This window comes from Megachile rotundata, chromosome 10 (genome assembly GCF_050947335.1).
Source record: "Megachile rotundata isolate GNS110a chromosome 10, iyMegRotu1, whole genome shotgun sequence".
Classification (NCBI taxonomy): domain Eukaryota; kingdom Metazoa; phylum Arthropoda; class Insecta; order Hymenoptera; family Megachilidae; genus Megachile; species Megachile rotundata.
This window is the reverse complement of record NC_134992.1, coordinates 14,555,429-14,579,645: the sequence shown is the minus strand read 5'-3', so window position 1 is coordinate 14,579,645 and position 24,217 is coordinate 14,555,429. Positions and strand designations below refer to the sequence as shown.

The 24,217-nt window shown below is 44.9% G+C and overlaps 1 protein-coding gene across 1 annotated transcript in view; it reads left to right on the top strand.

The window, feature by feature from the left end:
• The first annotated feature begins 6,295 nt into the window (after positions 1-6,295).
• The window catches only part of LOC100880650 (unc-112-related protein), a 179,680-nt gene continuing 161,758 nt past the window's right edge, over positions 6,296-24,217 (top strand). Inside the window, exon 1 of the mRNA XM_076536006.1 lies at positions 6,296-6,392. Coding sequence (XP_076392121.1) covers positions 6,311-6,392 — 82 coding nt within the window. The 5' untranslated portion in view covers positions 6,296-6,310. The remainder of the gene's footprint in view (positions 6,393-24,217) is intronic.

Sequence of the window (24,217 nt, the reverse complement as noted above, 5' to 3'; positions counted from 1 at the left end):
TATGAAGGGAGCCGTTTACCTGGCGCTGGGTCGTTTTAATATCTGACCTCGCTACGGATAGCCGGCTAGAAGTTTCGACCTCGTTACATCCTGATTCCTTCCGGTTCTCCATCTTCCGGGAGGAGACGTCTGAGACGTGGCTCTATTTGCGAAGAAAATCGATCTTGACTATAAAATCTTTCGAGTTAACCATTTGCTGTTGTCAGATATCGACCTTACAACTTTTAATTCATTTATGATACTAATTATGGTAATTACGATCGCTCTACATCGTGTATAGTACGTTAGCAAGTGGTATTGCGCGTTGTGGTCAGACCATCTCGTGTCAAGTGCAAGCTATCGATTAATGAAGCAAACAGTCGTTCTAATAAAATTGTGGTACGTTACAGTTCCACTACAGGCTAATAGTAAAGGACTTATACGAAACCTGGTTCCATTAATCAATGCAAATACGGTCAAACTTATCAACAATTACGCGAGCTCCATTTGCGAGCATCGTGATTAGATTTGACTTGCCACGGATGTCAGAACTGACGGAAATGTCAGCAAGACGAGTACGTATCGACCGTCTCCCCATCCCCGTTGTCATTATCGCGAGATACTAGTCGAGTACACGGGTCACGACCATTGTTTAGCGACGAAGAGCAACAAACGGGTCGGCGAGGCGAAGCCGTTTGCGTCGCTCGGTGACCGACTTCGCCGCTGGTTTTCGCGGTTGCATTTAAGCGCTCGAATTTGCTCCCTTTCGAGCCAGTTGTCGCGTTGAAACGCTGGATTCTCTCTCGAATGGCCCATTCTCGTCGACCATCGACCCTTTCTCGAAACAACTCGCTGGGAACACCGAAGCGTGAGTGGTAGCCACTCTTCTAAAAGGGTGACGGAAACGAGCGCAAAAATGTGGGTCTCGAAGCGAGCGAATGAAAAAATGTCTTGTCTTTCGTCGGCGAGAATTTAACGAGGGAGTATTATCGAAACACACCCTCGGAGACAAGAGTTCGAGGGGTGTATCGTCGCCGACGGAGAATCTCTCTCTTCGCATAGTCTGCATACTTTCGCCACTTTTGCCGTCGATCCATCGCGCCGGATACCTGAGGCTCCGGGCGGCAGACGTGCCACAACCTCATTAAAGACTCTTAGGAACGCGAAGAACAAACGACACGATATTATCTCCACACCTTCGTTCCCGAATTAACGAACTTCGATTTCGATCGTTTCGTTAAATAATCCTACAAGAAGTTCTGAAATCAACAATCATCTCGTTCGAGCCATTGAATCTCGTTTGGCAAATACGGTCACGTCAGATTCACGATAGCCAACGAGTCGGAATGGCGAATTAACTACACGAAGTGGCAAACTTCTAGAAGAAGATTTACTCGAGCAGCTAGCCAACGAACGATCGACTCGGTAACAATTTAAAGAGGCACGAAGTTGAAGGTAAAGTCTCGCGAAACTTTATTGCCCGACGGAGAACTCTGATTGACTGTTAATCGCGTTTTGTCGCGATAGTCTCGCCGGCGGAAGCGCGACGCGCCCGAAGCGAACGAAGCTTCCGAACCGAGTCGATTATTAATCCGAGGCGTTGTTAAGACAACGAGGTAACCTCGTTCTGAATATCGTGCTGATAAGATCGCGGCACGGCTGATTGACTCGCGTAATGCATTCTCGATGAGCCCGAGAAATCGCACCGTTCGGCAGCTACGCCTCGGGCTCTTCGAAGCTGATTAAAGCGGCGTACGTTAAAGGGTAATTTATTCTTCGAGACGATAACACACAATCAAATCTCGATTCTTTATGTAGTGCTTAACTGTGATTTCCGAACAATTTATGCGGAATAAACTTTAGACTTTACGCGTCGTGTCTTTTCTTTAAAACAGCGTCCTAAAACTCTGCGTACAAACACGCTTTATTGGCGAGCGAGGAAAGAAACAGGAAGAGAACTAAATTCTTCCTGGACCGCGACAAGATAACAGAGGGTAACGCGTGTTGCTTTGACCCTTGCGGTTCGCCGTACTTTGGTCGGATATTTTATAAGGACACCCATCGATAAATTCACGCGGAGCGGTGGACGTTCGCCACACCCCGCTTTTACTCTCTATAAATTATCCCGAGGGATGACAGAGACATTATAATCCGAGGGTGTAATAAAAAGACTGGAGTCCAGGTTCCTCTGGTCGATGCGCCGGCGTTACTTAGCAATAATTCGCGTCCGGATGGTCCAAGGAGGCGAACAGAGGGGACCGAAAGCGGGTCAACGAGAGAGGTAGATCGGAAAATGCGATCGCGTGAGACGAGAGAGAAACGAGGGAAAAAATAAAAGAGTGGGGAACGAAGAAGGAACTAGCTGCCCCTCCCCAGGATTTCTGGAAGGGCGATGTCCGCAGATGCCGAAGAGAAGAATTTCTACAAAGCTGCGGACTGCTGACAATGGAGCCCTGTCACGAATCGAGCCACACCGATATTCATCGGATGATTTATCGGATCGTATTTGTTGGTAATACCGGAAAACACAATCGGCCCAGACCTTGTTCGATGATCTCCGAATAAAGAGACCAAGGGAACGTTCGTGAATTATGTCGAACCACTGACGCGTCGAAAGCTGACCACGACCCTTCTGTCGCAGCCGCATCCTTGGAAGATCGCTGTTCAAAAATTGTTTGCTTTAAAGTATTTGTAAATAGACAAGTGTGGCGCAAGTGAGCTTTCTTTTAAACTTTGCGATAGGCGTAATCAGTTGAATTAATTATATCTTTTATTCGAGAATAAATGTACGCAAAAGTTATTAAAGCAATTGTAATATTCAGTTTATTGATTAAATTTGACGTTAAATTGGTAGCTGTGCACACTCGAATCGCACCGATAGTTCAATTGCGTATTGAATGGGGAAACGTAGGTACACGCGATTGTTAATGCGTTAATCCGTTCAACCTGTTGGCAAGCATGATCTAACAATAAGTACTCGGGGGAGCCAAAACGAACGGGAGCTTTACAAGCAAACTGCTGTGTCGAAACTCGATCCTAATCGCGCTAACGCGATAGAAGTTCTAAGCGCTCGAAAATCTGACTTCGATCAATGCTCGCAGTAACTGAAAGCGGCTGAATTCGAAATCCTGTTAGCATCGTCATCGATCCAACTTCATTTTCACGCTAGCAATCACGAACTTCGAAATCTCGTTAGCCCGCTGAGTCACCGAGCGTCGCGCTCGCGACAGAAATTCGAAGCGTAGCCAAGGAATCTTGTTACTTTCCTCTAATCGTAAATTCGACTCCGTTCCTAGACGTTTTCGCTCGGTCGCAGCCGAATCGACTGAGAATTTCGATAGTCGAACCAGAAGTTCCAGAGACCGAGTTCTTCGATTTCCAGCACAGGGTCGTGCACATAAACAGAGGACGAAGAAAATGGCGCGTGCACTCGCCACGTGGCGCATTCGGTAATACGATTCCTCGAAACCCAGCAGATTTCGCTCGGTTTCAAAATACGTTCCCTTCTTTCCCGTGACTCGTTCCCTCGGGATTCTGGGGCAGGTGGTCCTTCCTCGAGACGGGACGACTTCCTCGTGGTAACACGTGGTTGTCGTAAAGCTCGATGATCCGTCAGGGCTGGATAAACGGCAGGAGTCAAGGTTCTCGTCGCTTCCTTGTCGACAGCCGGTGGTTTCGTTCGTTTAATCATCCCGGATGAAGTTCCGAGCGTTCGTTATAAAACTTCTGGACGCCGTTTCTGGCAAACACGCGATGCCTCTTCGGGCTAACAAAGTCGATTACCGAACTTCTATTTGCATGAAATTGCTGTGAAATGCGAGGGGAATAAGGATATTCGTACTTTTTATTGTTAAAAGTACGTAAGAAACGATCTCCATCTGCATAACCCAATTTCTCCTTCGCGATATAATAACTTCCTTTCGTCGTTACGCTCTCGACGCGATTAGTTCATTCTCGGAATCAACGGAAATCTATTCCCTTCGAAAACACGAATTTAACAATTACGGGCAAGATAATAGAATCGCAACGAAGCGTTTGTCCGGCGATAAAAGGCGAGATGAAACGCGCGGGAGCCGTATCGAATCGAAAACGTTGCTTTATCGTCGTCCTGTTTGGCCGCGAATTGGCGCGCACACGATTCACCTGTCTGGCCCACGAATTAGCCCCTGTAACCTTTTGTAATCGGCGCTCGCGACGGCCTCGCAAACGCATGTATTACGTATTTTCCTGCCCTGGGGGACATTAATAAAATATGGCTCCATTGAATCGGTTATCCCGTTTCGCAGAAACACGCGGCGCGTATATCAATCCTATCCGATAAAGGATCGTCGCATAGTTTTGCCGGTTGCCAAACAAACGAACGAACGAACGGCCCTCGTGTTTGCCCGACTGGCCATTTTAAATGCCGCATCGATTTCACCCGCGAAACAACGAATTAACCCTTCGAGCTGATCGTTCCATTCCGCGCGATAATGCGAGGAATTTCCCTCCCTACGCTGCCGTTTTAAACGAATATCACGAATCGCTTATCTGCGCCAATGTTCGACGAGATGGCCGCTGATTTACGGACAGGCTCGTAATTCAAGATAGCGTTGAAGGCATCGCCAGGAAACGCTAATAGCCGTTAATTTCCTTGTCGAGTCCTGGAACACGTGGTCGGGAAAGGAAGTGACGAAAGTTCTTTTGGCTGCCACGTGCTGGGGCTGAGGAGCATGTGGTGAAAAGGTGACATGTGGCAGGAGTTTTCGAGCCTATTGTGTTTTTCCAGCTAGCGGTTGTTTTCGAAATCCAATATTTTTCGACTGTTTTCCAACCGTTCGACTGTATACGTTAGTGAACTGTTTCTGCAGAAAAATTAGCGCTTAATAAAAATTTGAAGAATGCGAAACGAGGACCGATTAAAAATGAATTCGTAGCGTTCGTCTTTCGACGAGAACGATTTCGCGAATGAATAAAACGAGGAAGCTTAAAGGAAACTAGCGAAATTTTGGAATAGTTGGCGTGCATCGCGTGGCTGCGTCAGGATTAGCGTGTTCGAAGCCAAACGATAACCGACGGAATTTACGTTCCGCTTAAGAGAAAACTAATAAACGTTAATTGAACGAAACAGAGACGATTGCCGGCGAAGTTTCCCGTTGCAGCTGGAAACTCGCCGTGTTTGCCGGTGTTCGCGTTTCCCTGCTGTTCGCGTTACCTAAAATCCACGCGCAATTAGCCGGCGCGTTCTATTAAAACAAAGCTCCGTTGGCTCTTATAAACGAATCAATTTCGTTTTTGCCCCGGGCGATCCCTTTTGTCCCCTATGATCAAGCGCGCGACAGGATAATTCGAAATCGAACGAGAAACCGTATTATTATTTTCGAAAATAGAACAACGCGATATCGGCCGGATCGTGTAGAGGTACAAGTATTGCGCATTTTTCGGTCGGAAGTTAAAATCGCTGCGCGTTTCCTTTGTCACGGTTGTTTTCAACGTTTGCAAACGAAATAGAAAATAAAAAAAAAAAGTAACATATTCGATGTGTATTTGTTGAAGCACCGAAACGGCATCGAAGGGAGGTGTCTGTTTACGCTAGTATTTATACCAAATGGATGGGTACACATCGCTCCAAGCTTTATCGTTTTTTATTCGATGGAAATATCGGGCTACCTTCGCGACGACATAATACACCGATCAAAACGATTTGTCAAAGAGTTCGTCGAAAAATATGCTGACCGTTTGAAAAACGGGTTTACTACTGGTACACGAAACTTCACAGTTTTGTTGATTCTAAAATTTAATTTGAAATTTTGTTGATTGAAAAATTCCATTGAAACAAAAAATTGAAAAATATCTCCGTTACGATACATTTCCCGATAAAAACTGTACATAATAAAGAGTTAAATTAAGAAATTTAATTAACGAAATATTTGCACCTCGCGTTGCTATAAATAAAATCTCACACTTGTACTAATTGTCCCTAATTCCCAAGCCGAAATAAAAAACGTGAAATGGTTTTCAGGTTACCAGAGGCAGCATGTGCGAGTCACATCAGAAGGCTCCTTCAGTCGAAATTTACGACTGTCCTGGCAAGAACCGGAAGCTTTCGAGGTATAACCAGCCCTTTTTCCTTTCCGAGTGGTGAGAAAGTCGCGATCGTTTACGGAGCTCGGCACGTAAATAGCCGAACGTTCTGTCGTAACCTTGCTCGTTTCGTTCCGCGATCCTAAATCACTTCGATCGAGCTACCGTGTCCATAGTAGTCGGTGTCGTGCCACTGAACGGTGATTACGAGCTGTTCGATTGTCGCGAACAAAGGTGCTTGTCGAGCACGAAGGCACACCGTAACCCCATGGTGTTCACCCCCCGCAGTCACGGCCATCTTCTCGGCTACAAGACTTCCTGCTGGACCTTCGGTTCGCCGTTCCTTCAAGGTAAGTGTGCGACTTTAAGTGATTTTAACGACCGACGCGTGTTTTCGATCCTTCACGGTGATCTTAAATACTTAATGTGAGAATCGAGTAAATCACGCGAGCGACGTTAGAGGTGGTAGTTCGAATCGTTCGGTAAAGAATAGAGATAATCTTGTGTCCCTCCGAAATGAAAATTGCTTCCGAAATTCCCGAACAATAAAGGAAAGAAGTTACGGGCCGATTGTACCACCCGCGGTCAAGGCGAAATTCTTCGCCCATTACTTTGTTACGCTTAAATCGTCCTCTTTCGAACGGAGCACGTTATCTGCTCTGCTTCCGACAATTCTTCCGGTCGACACAATAACCTTCCCTCTCGATTCTGAAACAGAACCGTATACTTTAAACTACGATCATGAAAAGTTCCGTTCCGCTTTCCAGCAAAGTGTTTCTGATCTTTTTCGGGAACGAAGAGCCGGAAGCTTGCTCGTTGCATAAGAATCGAGGTTGATTAAAGCGTTACTTTAACCGGTCTAGAAAATTTACGCTTCGCACGGAAGACGAGTAAATACCGCAACTCTCGTAATCCGGGACACCGTATCCTTCGAAAAACAGCTTTTAAGTATCCTAGGGGATGGTTTACGAGAACTGACCCTATAGGTCGTGAACGCGAAGAAATAAACGTTCGCGTAAATTACCGGAACGTTCCGAACGATGAGTTAAACGAGAATTTCGACTATAAAAAAGCGAAAAGGAAGAAGAATGGAACGGGTAAAGGAGGAAACGAGGTTCTTCCGCGTTGACCACATTTTCTAAAATTGTACCAAACTCTTTCCTCAAAAATTGTTACGAGTCGGTTGTTCTCAAAGGCTCGAAGACGCAAGTTATTAAACGTTAACGAGGACGTCAGAGACTGGTTAATGGCTATCGAATGGTAGACGCCATAAAATCGACGCTTACACCTGCGAAACGATGCACGAAAGGAGGGGTTCGTTTCTTTCGATGCCATTTAGAGAGGATGATTTTACGAGGACTCGTTTGTCCGGGGTTCGAAAATTCAACCGAGGGTAATTCGAGCCGGGTTCCACCCCCACGGACCGGGCCCTTTAGCTCCGGGCTGATCTCCAGTTTCGTGATTTACAACGGTTCCTGTGCTCGATCCATTAGCGCTGGACGATTGGTCGATCGCAATAAATACCGCCTTGGGAAGTGTGAAGTTGCATTTAAATTCGGCTCTGTTCGAACCTGGTTGCATTTAGGGTTAACCTTAAGTGGCTTTGACACCCTTGTTAGCCTTCTTCTTAACAACTATCATAAAAGAATGTATGGATAGCGTTCTCCAATTAAACAAGCTTTTTAAAGAAGTATATTAAACAAGCTTTTTAAAGAAGTATATTAAACAAGTTTTTTAAACAAGCATATTAAACAAGCTTTTTAAAGAAGTATATTAAACAAGCTTTATAAAGAAGTATATTAAACAAGCTTTTTAAAGAAGTATATTAAACAAGTTTTTTAAGCAAGCATATTAAACAAGCTTTTTAAAGAAGTATGTATATTAAACAAGTTTTTTAAACAAGCATATTAAACAAGCTTTATAAAGAAGTATATTAAACAAGCTTTTTAAAGAAGTATATTAAACAAGTTTTTTAAGCAAGTATATTAAACAAGTTTTCTAAACAAGTATATTGAACAAGTTTTTTAAACCAGTACCTATATTAAACAAGTTTCTCAAACAAGTATATTAAACAAGTTTTTTAGACAAGTATATTAAACAAGTCTTTTAAATAAGTATATTAAACAAGTTTTTTAAGCAAGTGTATTAAACAAGCTTTTTACACAAGTATATTAAACAAGTTTTTTAAGCAAGTGTATTAAACAAGCTTTTTACACAAGTATATTAAACAAGTTTTTTAAATAAGTATATTACACAAGTTTTTTAAATAAGTATATTACACAAGTTTTCTAAACCAGTATATTAAACAAGATTTTTAAACAAGCATATTACACAAGTTTTTTAAACCAGTACCTATATTAAACAAGTTTCTTAAACAAGTATATTAAACAAGTTTTTTAAACAAGTATATTAAACAATGTCCAAGATAAATGAAAGACGGTCGATTTGTATAAACTCTATAAAATAAAATCTCAGATAATAACGTAACGTAGCAGACTGTTATAGAGGCTCGTCAGTAAACATTTATCTAGGATACCTAAACTTCGTCAAGATCGTTAGGTCTTTAAACTCGCGATAGAAGCATTCCCGGCCCAAAGTATCCGCACCACAACGGTCAATATTCCCACTGGTGCCACCTCCGCAAACCTGCTATTCGAATTCGAGCACGAATTCGGCAAAGCTAGTATGCCTCTTATCTAACGGTGCACGATCTCGTGTTCGGCTGGCCGCGAGACATCCCCAAAGCTCATTAATCTCCAGGAGCGTGCTGGAGCGGGCCAGGAAGTCGGTCAAAACAACGCGTTACCGCGGTCTCGATCGGCAAACCAGGATCTTTGCCTACCACCACCGCCGACAAGCTAATTCGCTAATCCACGAGGGTTCGTCCTCGATCATCATTATGCGCGATTTGTCGGATAGCCCCGAAAGGAAGGGATCAGGCACGAGGCAATGATGATTAATACGATGGCACGCCGAGTTAATCCTCGGTCGAAATGGAATTGGGGCGGTTTTCAAAGATGTCCGCCTACTGGCAAGGCGGAAAAGTAAAAAGATTTTGATAATTTTCTATATCGGTACCTTGATTGGTTACATTAGTACGATTTATTCTGTAGAACTCAAGTATGTAAGGTATGAAACAAAACGTTCTTCAAATCAGACAAAAATACTGTAATATTCGTACATGAACTTTGAGTAAGTTTTATCGAGGAGCAATTTGCGGGTATATTTCTGGGTATGAAGGAGCCATTAGATCGACCGCAGCGCGTTAGCGAATTCATTAGACTACATCCAATTTAGGTTAGGGTTACAATCCCTGATTGCGAGTCGGGCGATGGACGCGTGGCCGATTTTCGAAGCGTACACGGCGGAGGCAATACCGTGACCGCATTAAAGCGCGGAACGGCAGGAGAGCAGCTTATTAGTAAAAAGCATGACAAACGGCTCGTGGTTTACCCCGGCTTAGCCTCGTGGACCAACCCCAGTAGGGTCGTAACCAGCATGCAACACGGTGCGAGGTGATATATAGCGATTTTTAGTCACGCCTTCATACAGATATAAATCCCTTCTCTCGGCTAACGTGTAACTCCCCAGATTCCCGTAAGCGCGAGGCTCGTTGCTGCGTTAGCAGTGAGAAGTTGCGCGGTGCAATTCGCTTCATCTGGTCGATTATCCTTTTTATTAGCCTCGATAATTTCGTAGCGATTTCTCAAAAATTTAGTAATCAAACGCGGAGTTTATAAACCATTTCCGCTCCTGGATAATCTGTAATACGTCGGAGAGAAAGAAGAATCGTCGAACCGCTTATCCAGAGCGAATCTATGAATGGACCGCGGTTGTTTCGAAGTAAATCTTCGAAATGGGCTACCTTGCAGCCGCGAACAAGACACGGGAAAGGGAAAAAATTGAACGCGATATAATTCTGATCGTTGGAACGTGGTCCCTTGTTCGTGTAACGTACACGACCGAATTTCATCCGAACGTACACGCTTAGCGGGTAAACAAACGGCACTTCATAAACCGGCGGACGCGATACGATCTAGCCATTATTTATTGACCTTTCGGATTTACCGTCATACATGGCGCACTCGTGAAATTAGTTTGCCTTGAATTATCTTTTGACGCAGCCGGCCGATCGCGAGCCGATAACGGCCCGTCGAAATTATTGCGCCATTGAAATCCATTTTTCGATAGCTACCGTGAAGCTCAGTCCTCGGAAAACCGCGCCAATCAGCGCGATCCGGCGCGAACATCTCGATACTTTTTGCATTTTAAGTTTCCGCAACGAGTAAATTGTAGTAAAAAAAATTCTCGAATATCACCCCATGTGTTTAACGAAGTCCCCGATTAAAATTAAGGTTTCGAATAATGGAAGCTAAAGAACACAAAGGTGTTCACAGGGTGGAACGAAGAAACGGTTTACGAAAAACCGGGAGTTCCGATCTAACAGAGGGTTACAGGGTGAGCCACGGGGTTAAATATTTGCCTAACTAGCCAACCGACTAGAACCATGTTCGAACGGGAAATTTAAATGTTTCTTTGGCGTTCCATCTCGCCCTGGCACCGGTGCAACCCTCCGAAATTCGTTCCGCTCCGTGTCCGCATTGCCGGACGTGAAATATAAGGCAATTTCATGAACCATTAAGAATGGAAGTTCATAAGTCGGCAGCACGTGTTTTCGGTGTTAACCCGTGTAGAAGGCGAAATGAGATTTTTCGAAGGGTGCCGCTCCAACCTCTCGCTCTCCTTCCAGGATCGGCATTGACGTATAACGGGTGTCCCGTGGGGGGTGGATGCAGGCGAGGAAATATTCGTCTTTCTCTTTGCCGAGCACCGCACTCGGGACTTATCTGCTTCGAAAAACCACTCACCCCGTAGTCCTTCGCGAGGGTGGAAGCGATTTTTTACGCAGTCTCGTCGAAGGTTAACCTTATGGATGGGGTTGGATTCTTGTAGAGTGTTCCCCTGTCTTTCGTCTCCTCCTTTGCTCCGCCCATCATTATAGAACAGGGCGTACAGGGTGTTTCATCCCTTAAGTCAACTTTGCATTCATACTCAAACCTTAAAATTAATTTTTAACACTATTCATTTTACACCAATACCGCAAATATTAAAGAACTTCTATTTAATTGTTTTAACCTTCGTATTCAGATTTTTATTCAATCTTTGTCCACAAATATTCATCTATAAATTTTACGTAAATGTTTTGCCTAATTCAAACTTTGGGAAGCGGCTTGAAACGTCCTGTAGCGATAGACATAGATAGGGGTGGATCACTGAAGGTGGAAGGTTCTTAAGACTCGGAGGGTCCTTTATAATTTTGCCCCTAATTTATTTTTCAACGACTCTAATAAAAAACAGAGGCACGCTATGTATCGTTGTCTGCGAGGGTGACGCAAAATGAAAAAGTTACGCGGGTCCTTGTTGGAACAACGGGGTGCGTTACGCGGATCGTTGCTCTTTGCCTTTCCGCGAAATTGCTATCGATCTGTAACCGAGCTCGATTGTTTGCGCCTTCAATCATGGTAATTACAAGCCCTCGGTTGTCCTTCGATAAGCTCGAGTCATTTTCCTGCACCCCTAATTTCGAAGAATTTTCTAAAATTTCTGTAAAAATCAAGTCACTTAATTAATTGAGTTTACGACATACATGGATCTTTGTATGAGTAGGTTTCAATTTTCTTCATCGTGACAGTTGCTTTTTTATTTTTGCATTCTCGGGTCGATGTTTAATTAGTCACGGACCGCGAGCAAACGATTCGTGGCCAAAGGTTTCGGCTCTTTCGCAATTATTCGCAATTACATTTAGCCGATCGATGAAGCAACGAGCGACGGCCAATTTTATTATTATTCCAACATCACCAGAGACTGGTCGAGAGGCAGGGGGTGAAATGAGCACGGCCAGTTCGAGTTTGTGTATAATGGAGAATTCCAATCGTTCGCGCTACGATACGAGCACGCGATAAAAATTAATTAACACGACGCTATCGGTGAACTTGCACCGATCGGTTACCCTTCTACTATCCTCTTCCCAGCCGCGAATATTTCACGAATAATAAAATAGTCCGGGCAGGATCGTTAACGGAAAACGTACGATAACACCTGCGGCCCTCGAGGAACATAGAAGTTACAAATGGCGAATAAAATAACAGAAATGTAAGGAAATTTTAGAAATTATTTATTTCTTCCCGGATCTGCTGTCAGTCGACTCGAGTATCACGACAGTTACAAATAATCAATACGTTTATTTTAAAATATAGACTGATCTCTGAGCTTTACCGAATAAATTAGACACAGCTGTCAACTTTTGTTAGAGACTGTACGTCGACAAAAAATGGGTCAGTGTGATATTAACTCATTGTGTGCAGACTGGCTAGAGCGAAATTAATTTGATCAAATAATTCAACGAAAGGGGAAAATTAAAATCATGGCTACTGTTAACATTACGTGAATAATATTATGCCTGGCGAGCGCACTGTAGTATATTGTGTCTCGTAACACACTGATTAAATAATTGCCAACTGCAGGCAAACGTTTTATTTGCAGTTTTACAATTATGAACATTATTTTAATGGGATACAATTTTGTAATATTCTGTTAGCGGATTTTGGAAGAGCGGTATTAAAGAAAAATGTAAAATTTTAACTTTATTAATGTATGGAGGAGCTTGTCGGCTAAAAAATGTGTACTTAAAAATTCTTCGCAGCTTAATTTGAATATTTGACTCGACCGATCGATTTCGAGAATCTCCAAGAAGCGTCAGAAAGTCGAATGCCTATTATTCCGTCAAATTTCTGTACGTGTCTTTTCCAACTACGCTGCTCACTTAACGACTTAAACAAACCGTCGAACCATTAATCACGCTTTCCCTTTATCGGAACTCAATTTCGCTTACGAACAAACGAGCTGATTGAAACTCCAAAGAACTTCACACAAAGCGTTCGAAAACTCGATAAATTAATACGCGCCATCAATTTCTCCGCAACAAAAAATGAAGCAAAGAAAGGAAAATAGAATATAGAATCCATTTTCCGTCCAATAAACGACCAACAAGCGATCGCCGAGATAGTCGATAGTTGGCTAGCTGGAAGCTTTCCAATGCGGGCTAGTAGGTTCGCGATACGAGGGGGGAGGGTGGAGCTGTAATAAACGTTTCCGCGGAAGCGTAAACGTCCGAGGCCGAAACAACGCTCTTGCTCCTGTTTCCGTTAATTTATTCTATTCTCGACGGTGGAGTATCCAGCTCGCCGTCGAAGAAAAAAACGAACGCGTGACGTGGACCAACGGGTGTATGAATGTCTTTAATAGTAGCAGCGTCGGTTGACGCAGCGAGTTTTGACAGACAGCTCCTCGGGGCACAATGGGGGTCGAAACGAAGCACAATGCGGCCAGGCACAATCGCTCGAAATTATACATGCGCGTACGAGTTCGCTTAGGTACGCGAAGCATTCAACGCGTTAACGGAATAGGAATACGAAATTCGAATACAATATACGCGCGGTATAACCTGCCAACCCCCTCTCAAAACTCGCCACCCTCTCGTTTCCTACCCTCTTCCTCTCGATGAATGCACCGAACCGCTCTAATGAAGATAGACACGGGCACCCCGTTGCCTGTCGCTCCTTTCCTCCTCGTTCCTCTTCTTTTCTTCGCTCGAGGATACCTGGCTCCCGTGACACTCGATTCGAGAGTTTCGGCGCTGTCGTTTAACTTCGTTTCGTCGGTTCAATGGAGGAACTGCGACGGAACGAGAGGGCGAAGCAGGTACACGGGGATCGTTACCGGTAAAACTCTTGACGACGGGGCTGCCGTTCTTATTATCATAGGCGGACTTGTTATTAGTGTTAGCGCGAAAGGGTAAATGATCGAACCGGTGTTTAACGAGAACACGCTGTAATTTGATATAGGGCCTTTCTTTCTTTTTGACTTCGAACCTGACTTTTGTCTAACTCGATGATGTACGGTCACAAACCTTTGCTTTTTTAGACACGGAACTTTTATGACCTTCCTTCTGTTCGTCGTTTATTCTGCTCGAAAATTTCATAAAATTTCTGTAAACTTTAACGTCTTCACTGCCAGGATAGATCTGATCAAACAGATAAAATAGCTGGAATTTTTGCAGCTAATGTATGCGTCAGATGCAAGTTTGCCATCTTTGAAGTTAATATTAAAAATCATGAAAGTTTGCCTTTCGAGAAAATCATTCGCAAAGACGCTTAGCATCTCCTTCCCTTAACACGGTACTTAAACATAAATTTAAAGCTTCCACTTATAAATCGCGATTTTTACTCCAGAATATGACGTAATCCAATTAGCTGGATAGAAGCGAACGCAAAATATCATACTAAAAAGCTTCTAACCAATCAAATTACGTTGCTGCCAGAGCTAAAAGAAAGGGGCTCGACGAAGGTCGGCAAAGAATATCGAACCCTCGTCGGCGGGAAAAAAAATTGGACGCTGGTGGAGGAAAAAGGGAGGACAAAAATCGTCCGATCGTCGACGCTTAAGTATGCACCGGCAGAAACATTCAGAAGCGCTTCTTCGACGTGGTCACGCGTGTTTACCTGAGTACGTCCGCAGGAAATGTATTCAGTGGCTTTCGATCGTGATGCCAGCTGGTTCATTTATCTTGCAGGGACACTCTTCCCTCCTTTATTTTTCACTCTGTATGACGATCTCCGACGCGCCCTTTATTCCCTCGAGGAACGCCGCTCTACTTCTCTATCGAAACGATCGAAAACGGTGCTTTTGTTTATCGAGTCTCTCGGTGGTTGCGTGAGAACCATTCACAAAATTTCACTTTCTTTTGAGAGACGATTAGAAATCTTAGCTGATGGCAATTACATTCGCTGTAGGGGTTTGCCAACTAAATTTAAATGGTACAGCATGATATTTGATCTAGGAGATAGTAACACAGTAATCGAGAGATCTAGGAATGTGTTTCGCTTTTGTAGATAATATCCGTCGTCTCGCTGATCAATAGCCGGATACAGTTTTCCAAATTACTATCTCGCTCCGGCGAATTTACCGACGAATCTTATAATTTATAGCAGTCGTTTCGATCAGCGGGGTCTTCGTCTCGTTCGTTTCCTTTTTCCGTGTTTCTCTTTCTTCATTTTCCCGTGATTCCTCTTCTCGCGCCTGCCCCATCCCCTAATTTTCTCCGCTCGCTTTTTCGCCTGTTTGTTAATTTTCTGCGCCAACGGGGAAAGAGTCGATCGGTCGGCCGATTCTTTCTCCTCTCTCCACGACGACATTCCGGCGGATGAGAATTTGATGAGGTAAACACGGTCGGCTGTTTTCTCCATCTTTTTTCAACGCTTTGCCTCCCCTTTTGGCGCGGCGCTCGTAAACGCGCACCCTAACGTAGATTTATGCGCGCCGATCGCAAATTAATGTTGACTCCGCCGCGACTACTCGTCTCCTTCCCGACGCTGCCTCTTCTTTCTTTTGCCGTGTCGCCCGTCGATCGCTCCCCGTCTACCGAAGCCCATCCAACTTCCCGTTTTTTCCCACCACATTCCGCTTTCGACGTTTTAATTTCTTCGCCCCGAGGAATTCGAGAGACCTCTTCTCGAGCGACACCCGTCTTCGTCGATGTTTCGCCGAGTTTTCTTCGCGTCTTCCTCTATCCCCGATCGCTTTTCACGATTGACGCTCAAAGCTTCTCGTTTCGTCGCCTTTTAAAACCGCCGATCTCTGTTCGAGCAATTCGAAATTCGTTTAAATCCATTAAAACTTGAAATAGCCGAAACCAAACACTGTTGCTAACACGCGAAAACGTTCCATCGCTTAATCGACGTTATGTTTGTTCGACGCGTGAAACGTTAATGACGAAGTTAATAAACCACGGTCCTGAAATCTTCTTAACGCTTCTAAAATTAATTAAACATCGCGCGAATTAGGAATGGCTAAAACGGTCTTTCGAATATCGTACAAAATCGCGTCGACCAGCGGGAGAGAGATTAATTAACGTTGTACGGCTGAATGTTTGATGGTTGCGGGTAACTGGTCGGTTTTTCGATCGACCGTTTGGTCACTCGACAATAATCGGGAAATCCTCTTAACGTCAGAAGGAGAAGACTAGGTGGCTAGGTACAGGGTCAATGTTTTGCTTGGCAGACCGTTCGATCTTCCCTAGGAGTTTGCTCGCTCGGACGGTCCGTGTTTAATTATTCCTCGTAAGAGGCTTACCATTAGACACGTCCTTCGGAATTGAAGCCGGCTTGGCGCCGCTCGAGTGCGCAATAATTTTCTCCTGCTATCTGCCGCGTCGCGGCACCCTAATGTAACGGGAAATGACGCTCGGGAAAATCGAATTGTTTCAGGAGCAGAATGCAGAAGTCTGCCCGCAAGATTTATATAGATTGGCGGAACAACGCGTGGAGAATACGCTACGGAAAGGAAAAATTTCGATATTTGCTACGCTCGACTTGCACCCCCGTCGAGAGAAGACACTCGGAAAACGATTGCAAGGGAAACACGGGAGAAAGAGGAGACGGTCCGATTGTGGTCGAGTAAATAAGCGCTTAGAACGCGGGGAGGAGTACATAAAAAATTGATGGGGAGCAATCAGGAAGCTGTGGCGCGTCATATTAAAAGATCTACGGTCGGTCGTTTGAAGCGACACGGATTGTAAAAGCAAAAGGGACGGCGTGTTCTTGGTATTTCGACGCCGGAAAATTGCGAATCACTTTTTCGTATAGAGGAAACGCTCGTTTTTGTCCCACACCCCTTTCGTTGCCGCGTCATATTTTTTCAAACGGCGAGGGTTAGTAATCTTCGAAATTAAATTTTCCAGCGTGCAACCGGCTTGGTTCGATGTTCCTGAGGGGATAAAGCAACTTGCCGGGGATCTAGTTCATTTTATGAGCTTATTCGCGGGAATAAGCAACGATTTATCCTTTCTCTTTTTTATCCTAATCGCGTATTCCCGTATAAATTTTACTCCCAGGGCAGATGTTACGGCGGAGTAGATAAAAAGCGTTCTTTAAATATCTCCGAGTTTTATTATCGAGTCAAATTATATCAAATTTTGACGGCAGGAAATTCCTTGCCAGCTTAAAATTTAAAAAAAATGACGAAGATCATAATTTCTTTCCAAGGCATTAATTACTTGGGTTCGATAGTCAGACGCGTTGTGACGTATTTTCAACGTCTAGAAGTTTATTTCAGTCACGTCCATGTACACGATCAAACGTACAGGGAGGCCGGTACAAAAACACCGAGCGGCTTCACCCCCGAGCGAATAGGGAAACCATCGTAGCCGCGAGAAAGTTTTCAGCCAGGGGGAAGGAACATCGGACGAAGGGAAAAAAGAAGGGAATGGGGTCTTCGGAAGTGCGAAAAATCCTGAGGCACGATCGCGTTCTTTCAGGCAGCGGCCACCCCTTAATCTGGAGAAGGTCGAATCGGGTTGGGCTGGCCTTCGAAGACCCGACTTTACGCGCGAAAGAAACTTTCGTAATATTCCGCTGCGTTTCTCTCGTTCGTCCGACGCAGCCGACATCACCCTTCGTTCGTACTTTTCTTACGATCGAAATTTTCATTTCTCAACTTTTCCTCGGTCCTAATTTTCCCTCTCGCCAAATGAACTTCCCGGGGAGAGGCGACAGTCGGTGCTCGAGACATCTGTGTCTCCTTTGCATTTTTTACGCTCGATAATTCTCATTGTGGACATTTTTAATTTCGATAGGGTTTCGGGAAACTTAAAAATTTCAGGAAAAAAGCGGGAGAATACACTGGCTCTGCTAGATGTTCTAGAGCCGGATAACTCGCTTCGATCCGTTAGACGAGCATACTGCTATTTCTGGCTGGTTTTCGATTGGTCGAGGTCCGAACGTATTTATTAGAAACAATTACGGGGGAGAAAGCAACAATGGTCCACTCTTTCTTATTACTTTCTTCGTCGACGTTAGTCACGTTGAAAAATCGCGGCGGAAATAATGACTGGCCGTAAAATTTCGTTCGAGCTCCGGGGAGAAAGTTTCCATTCGTTAGTCGGGGGTTAGCTGCGCGAAAAGATTTGTTCTTCGAGGAGATCGGTTGTAATATTTTCCCGGCAACGCGATTCGCTTCCCTGGAAAACATAGTGGCGATCGTACGTTAACGTTCGCTGGGTAAAACGGCTCTCTAATCGGAGTATCCACCCGCAAAAACTACCCCCACGATTGTCCGCTACGACACAGGTTCGGAAGAGGATCGACGATTTCTCACCCCCCAAAGAAAACAACCTTAACGCTATTTTCTCCTCTGACCAGCAACCTTTGTCCATCTTTACCCGTTCCCCTCGTCAACCGCATTTTCTCCGACTCCGTAGTGATTGGATTAAATCCTTTGAGCTTTATTGCCGGCCGTAATGACTTTTCGTTAGTTACATTTCGCATTTCGTCCGTTTTTCGTCAAAGGTTCGTCGCGCTATTGTGCGAGTTCGATATCCAATTTTTAACCGACGTATCGGCAATTTCGGAAACTGGTTCTTATAGTTTCGCCGCTATAAGTTTGTTGCGATAGTTGGTCCTCCATTGCCCGTCGTTAACGTAAATTTCGCAATGCGCACTTCGTGCCGCGTTTAATTTTACCGAACAATGGTTTCGAAACTCGTGTCATGTTCCAGTGGGCGAACTCGTGAAATTTCTGCCACTAATCGGTCAGTTGGTCCCGCCAAACCAACCAGAAAGTTAAATTTCGAAAATACGTTCGATCAACCGAACCGGACGTGTCGGTTCTCCGCAAACGATTAAAGAAGCGCGCTCGTTAACGATAAACGAAACGTCTATAATAACAGACATTCTCACGGTAATGAACTCGGAGTTTTAAACAACCGTTTAGAAAGCGCGTACATGTTCCGATCAAACGGTAATCTCTACATCCTGGCGTCTTATCTTGGTCAACGTGGCGACAGCATCGTCAAAAGACTCTTTTCGAGCGCGAAACCTCTGAAGAGCCTCACGAAGGACGGCGTAGTGTCACCTTTTGAATACGTGTACTGCGAGAACGAGACTTTAATCTAGGCGAGAGTGCCTTTCGTTTCGAAGGAATTCAAAGAATCCGGAAAAGCCTCGCGAAGGTTCGACCGGGTAAAAGCGTCCATCTACGGCAAGAGGCCGATAATCCTGGCCTGCACGATACGTAGCGGCGTAGATTAGCGAGCTATCGTCGAGATTTTTCCCTCTTTTCCTCCGTGTTCCTTTGTCCCAGCTTCGTGGCCGGTGTACTTCTCTTTTTTGCGAGGCCTTTCTTCATCGCGAACGGCTTTGTTCGAGCTTCTAAAACGATTATCCTGGCGCGAGCCAAAGCTCGGAGCCGAAGTCTGCTCCCGCACCCTTTGATATCGGTGCCTGGATGAAAGGATCGACGGCGACGTCTCCGATGAGTGACCAAAATAGAGGCGGGAAGGATCGAAAGGACCCCTCGTAAAATAACACCGGCGACCTAACGACCTTTCACCCTACCGTCTTTTTTTTCACTCGCACCTGCCCTCTCTCTCTGTATCGCCCTTTCGAGGAGCCGAGCGCAGAGTCAAAGGGCCATACCCAACTGGCTAATTCGATAATGCATCCGCCGAGTTCGTGTACGCGACGCAGAGGGATGGAGCGGGGTCAGCTTTGATTCGCCGGGTCTGAGATTACAGACAGGAAAATTGGATACCGAATTCCGAAAATTACCGAGCAGATCGACTGCTTACTCTCGAGCACCGTTTTAAAATGTATGGGTACAAACAGGAGATACTCGAAAGGGTATGGAGTAAGGACCTTGAAGAGAGACCGAGCGTGTTTTATACAAGGAACAGTTTTACTTTTCTCGAATTATTATTAAACGGTATTTGAAGTGCAGGATGAAGAGCACTCGAAGCGAGTACAGATTTGTCCCTCTGAAGAGGATCGAGGGTGGTTGTACCCCGGTCGATTTTGCGGTCCCCGACGGAACGTCGGATATTTTCATAGAGGAACACGAGGGCGTCTAAGTTGTAACGGAGGGTGGTTCGCAGCCTCTCGCGTCCCTCGAGAAGCACTCTCTTTCGCTCGTTCTCTTACATTTTCCATTATGTCCCGCAAGATTTCCCGTATCCTCGACGATCTCTTCGAAGGGTGGCCCGGCCCGTAGCTACGCGTGTAAATTGGCGGCTTTCGTCGCGACAACGTCGACGGGGGGTTGGCGTTGCCGCTCCACCCCATGACCGTCTGGTTAAATGGCGCGCCTACGAGCAGGGCGTTAAATTTTGTCGCGCGACACAAAGAACCAAAGGGTGAGAGCATGTATCGCTTAACGCGCGGCAACCACACCGAAACTCACCCCCTGCCACGCGGGCTTTTCTCTTTTCGCCGACTACGTTACGGAACCCTCCCGACGGTCTTTCATTTTCCGCGCGTCGTTCGAGCAACGAGGTTAATAATAATTATGATTTTAAGTAGGGGTTCAGGGAATTTGCCTGGCGCGAGTGGAACATCGGTGCGTCGAGGGGTTGCAGCTCGGTTCGCGCGTCTTTTCAAGTAATCGATGGAAATTCCTCGCACGATCCTCCTCTTCTATATGTAGAAATTCGTGAAAAATGGTGGCTATCGGCATACGGAATCGAATCCGAGACTCTTACTTCCCCGAAAGCTTCCCTTTTCGTTCTTTCGTTAGCACTACGATCGTTTATTAGCTTAATTAACGCACAAATTGATTAATCGTCGTGATTCAAAGTTTTACCGTAAAGAGATGAAGCAGTACGCTCACGGTTATTACCCCGCATAAACGCAGAATTATTGCCAATAAAGCGCGCGAAGTAAATAACCGACTTTGGAACGTAATCCATATTTATTCTAAAATGGTAATGTGTCGCATGATTTATGAGTAAACGCGAATACACGTTGGCGACCGAGCAACAACGACACACCGAAACAATTGATCTTTACGAAGAAAACGCAGCGTTGGCGCGAAACGGGAATTCAAGAACGAAAAAAGGCAGGAACGGCAGTCGGTAGCGACGGGCAATAAATGCAAAGTTTTGTTGTCGCAGCGTGTATAATTCCGCGCACAGCGGCCACGCTGCCGGAAGCATCGTTCGTGAAGCGATCGAGCGGAAAATCCGCGGCCGCGTCTGCTCCAGGCCGGATTTGCGAGTGACCGTAGCGGACGAATACGTAGCCCGCTAGTTAAACCCGATAGAAAGGGGTAGTCAAAGCTTTGAAACGAGAGATTTTGCGCGTTTATTTGTCGTATATCGAGGACGGTACGCGTAATGCACGAGCGCAGGAATCATCGATTTGCGCCGGATTCGTCGTTCTTCTCGTTCCTCTATAAATTTCACGATGCAATATTGCGGCCACGACGTGGCGACGGAACAAAAAAAAGGGAACGAGAAAGAACGAACAAATGGGGTCGTATTGTAACGAGCGCTGGAAACTGCAATTTACATGGTCCGACCGGTAAAATCGGTCAACGAGGACGCGGATCAAAGCGAACCGCATTTTTGATCGCTTCGTTGCGATAAAGAACGTCGGCCGGTGCCGGTAATGCGCGTTAATTAGCCGCCGATAATTACCTTCCAACGTATCGTCGTTTGGGGGCTCTCACTGCTGACAAGGGCACAAAGTACCAACCGTGTTTTACGTTTTTAGTGGTCGTACCGGAAGTCAAACTTTCCTTAATCTCGCATCCTTTATCTTTTTGACACCTAGTTTATAAACATCATAAATATAACTGTTAAATTATTAATAAATTTAGTTTGTGGCTTACAGTGCTAGAAATGTACGATGTTAGAAACAAAAGTAATTGAAAAATGCACTTCCTTCTTGTTGTTCATGTAATGTAAACGTTCGCGATGTATATGATAAAGTAATCCCTGAATTATTAATTAATCTTAAAGTTAAAATGTGTATTGTTTATGTTCAATATTAAATATTAATTTGTATTTAAAAGTGTGTTATTTTGTTTTTCTCCGATCTTGATTATTTAACAATAACATAATGTATAATTAACATAAACATAATGTGTATTAACTCTCAATACCAGCTACATTTGTTTAAGACATTCAGTCCACACGATGAACCGTTCGAATAAAGTTGGAATGCTGAAAAAATAAATTGGGGATGTACAGTGATAAAGGGGGCGCGATTTCTCGAGCAACCCTGAATTTTCCTCGCGATAATTAATGTGGAACGAAGCTTGGGCCCGCCACGAAGGGAAATAAGTGATCGCGATCAATTACGATGCACGCTAACGGCGTAACCGATTTGAGGTTTCATTAACTCGAGCAAATTCAGCGAGCGTATTAAGCGCGCCTATATGCGAGCGCCGAGTGCTCGCTCGCCGCAGTTTCTGCCGGTTCTCCATTATTCGACGGTGCTTCCAGCGGTAATTCGAGTCTGGAGAGAACGTTCCGATGCAATTATAAACGCACCGGTCCAGATCGAATTCGAACATATCCCTCCTAAGCCTAAGCTGCCAAACGAGCCACGAAATTTCGTGATTTTTCCGAAGGACTTCGAACGATCTCTCGACTTCTGCATTCGCAATTGTCCGCTCCGATTTTTTGCAAGGTTTTTTCAATTATAATATTTTGGAACTCTGAAAGTTTGCGGATTTGGAATATGAAATATAGAGAGTTTGGGACTTGGAAATATTCGATTTTCCCGAGTTTAGATCTTTGGAATGCGTCGCGAGCGAATGAGCCGCGAACAATAGTCATTTCCGGAAGTTTGGAAAGCTCTATGGTTTTCTCTGACGTTGGAACCTTCTGTACCTGATACGACTGCGTCAGCGTGGATCGAAAACTCGCGGCAACGCGTTAACTTGCTGACAAGGTGAACTAACCGAGGCATATGCTCCAGTTTCGAAACGAAACTTTGTGGACAGAAAATCGAAAACGTTTGTAATTGTTTGCGTACATGTAAGGCGTTAATTAGGACTCGAGGTAGGTGATTATAATTGATGCTAAAATTAGTAGCAGAGATTTGATGATTCGCGAGATAAACTGTACGTTACGGAGGAATTTCTTTGTTAATTTACCCTACAATTTATTTGTCCGTCGTCAAAATTTGGTGATACTAAAAATTAATTCTTTCGGTTCTTGGATAACCTTTGATAATTTTGACTCGACGCGAGAGTGGACGAAGACATTTCGCGTTATCGACACCATAATCCAGCGTTTTCAAAGGCTAAGGGCATATCCAGCGTTCAGGGCCGTTATCAGCGTCGTTATCGTAACTACGGCAACTCCTATAAGACGCTGTTTATCGTTCAACTTCTACATCGCGCGAGTGCACCATCTTCCGGCGAAGTTTCGCGGAAACTTTCGAGCGTACCAGTTGCGCCGATACGATCGGAAGGATCGATCAGAGCGTTTTGAAAACTGTCTGAACGAGCGAAAATACGCGTGGCGGAAAACGAAATCAATCACCGGCACCCCCCGTTGGGATCCGCGCAAATTTCCGTGAAAATTCCTGCGACTCCCCGCAGACCGGTTCACGGTCGAACGAGACCGATGAATCCTGGTTAAATCCGACGTCGGGCCACGGTTGCTAATCGCCGTCGATTTCGCGGTTGTTAACTCGAGGGACACGATCTCTCCGAAATAAGAAATGGAGGAAAGAAACGAAGCCGAACCGCGAGCAAGGAGACCGTAATGAAGGGTATCGCGAGAGGTGCTTCGAATTACGAAAGAAATCGCTACCGGTGTATCGGCTCCCTGTTCATTCACCATCCTTCCCTATTCTTTTTTCTGGTTACACAGAGCGGAGTTCGTTTCGCTTTTTCCTTCGATCTTTCAACCATCCGCGGCATCGTCTGCTCGTTTTGTTCACCGCATCCTTGAACAGAGCCTCGGACACCCTCGGAATCTTGCGAGGGGAGCTTCGCTCGAGGAATTAATTTCCTTTGTGAGCTTTCAAAGAGCGCTTAGCGTTGCCTTCCAGACGAGAAGAGGTTGAAAAAGAGAGTCGCCAAGGGAGAGAGAAAGGTTCACGAATAACTGAAGAAATACGATTAAGATTGTTGACGGTATCGAACGCGATTACTGTCGATATTTTATATCGGTGATAGAACGATCGACGATATAAAACGTCGCCGAAAGTAAAGAGGATCTACTGTATATCTTTATGGTAACGACCAAACGTTAAATGAAACGTAGCAAATGCAATTGAATAATTTTGAAAAGCGAAGCAAAAGATTCGAATGTCATTAACAACGTGCG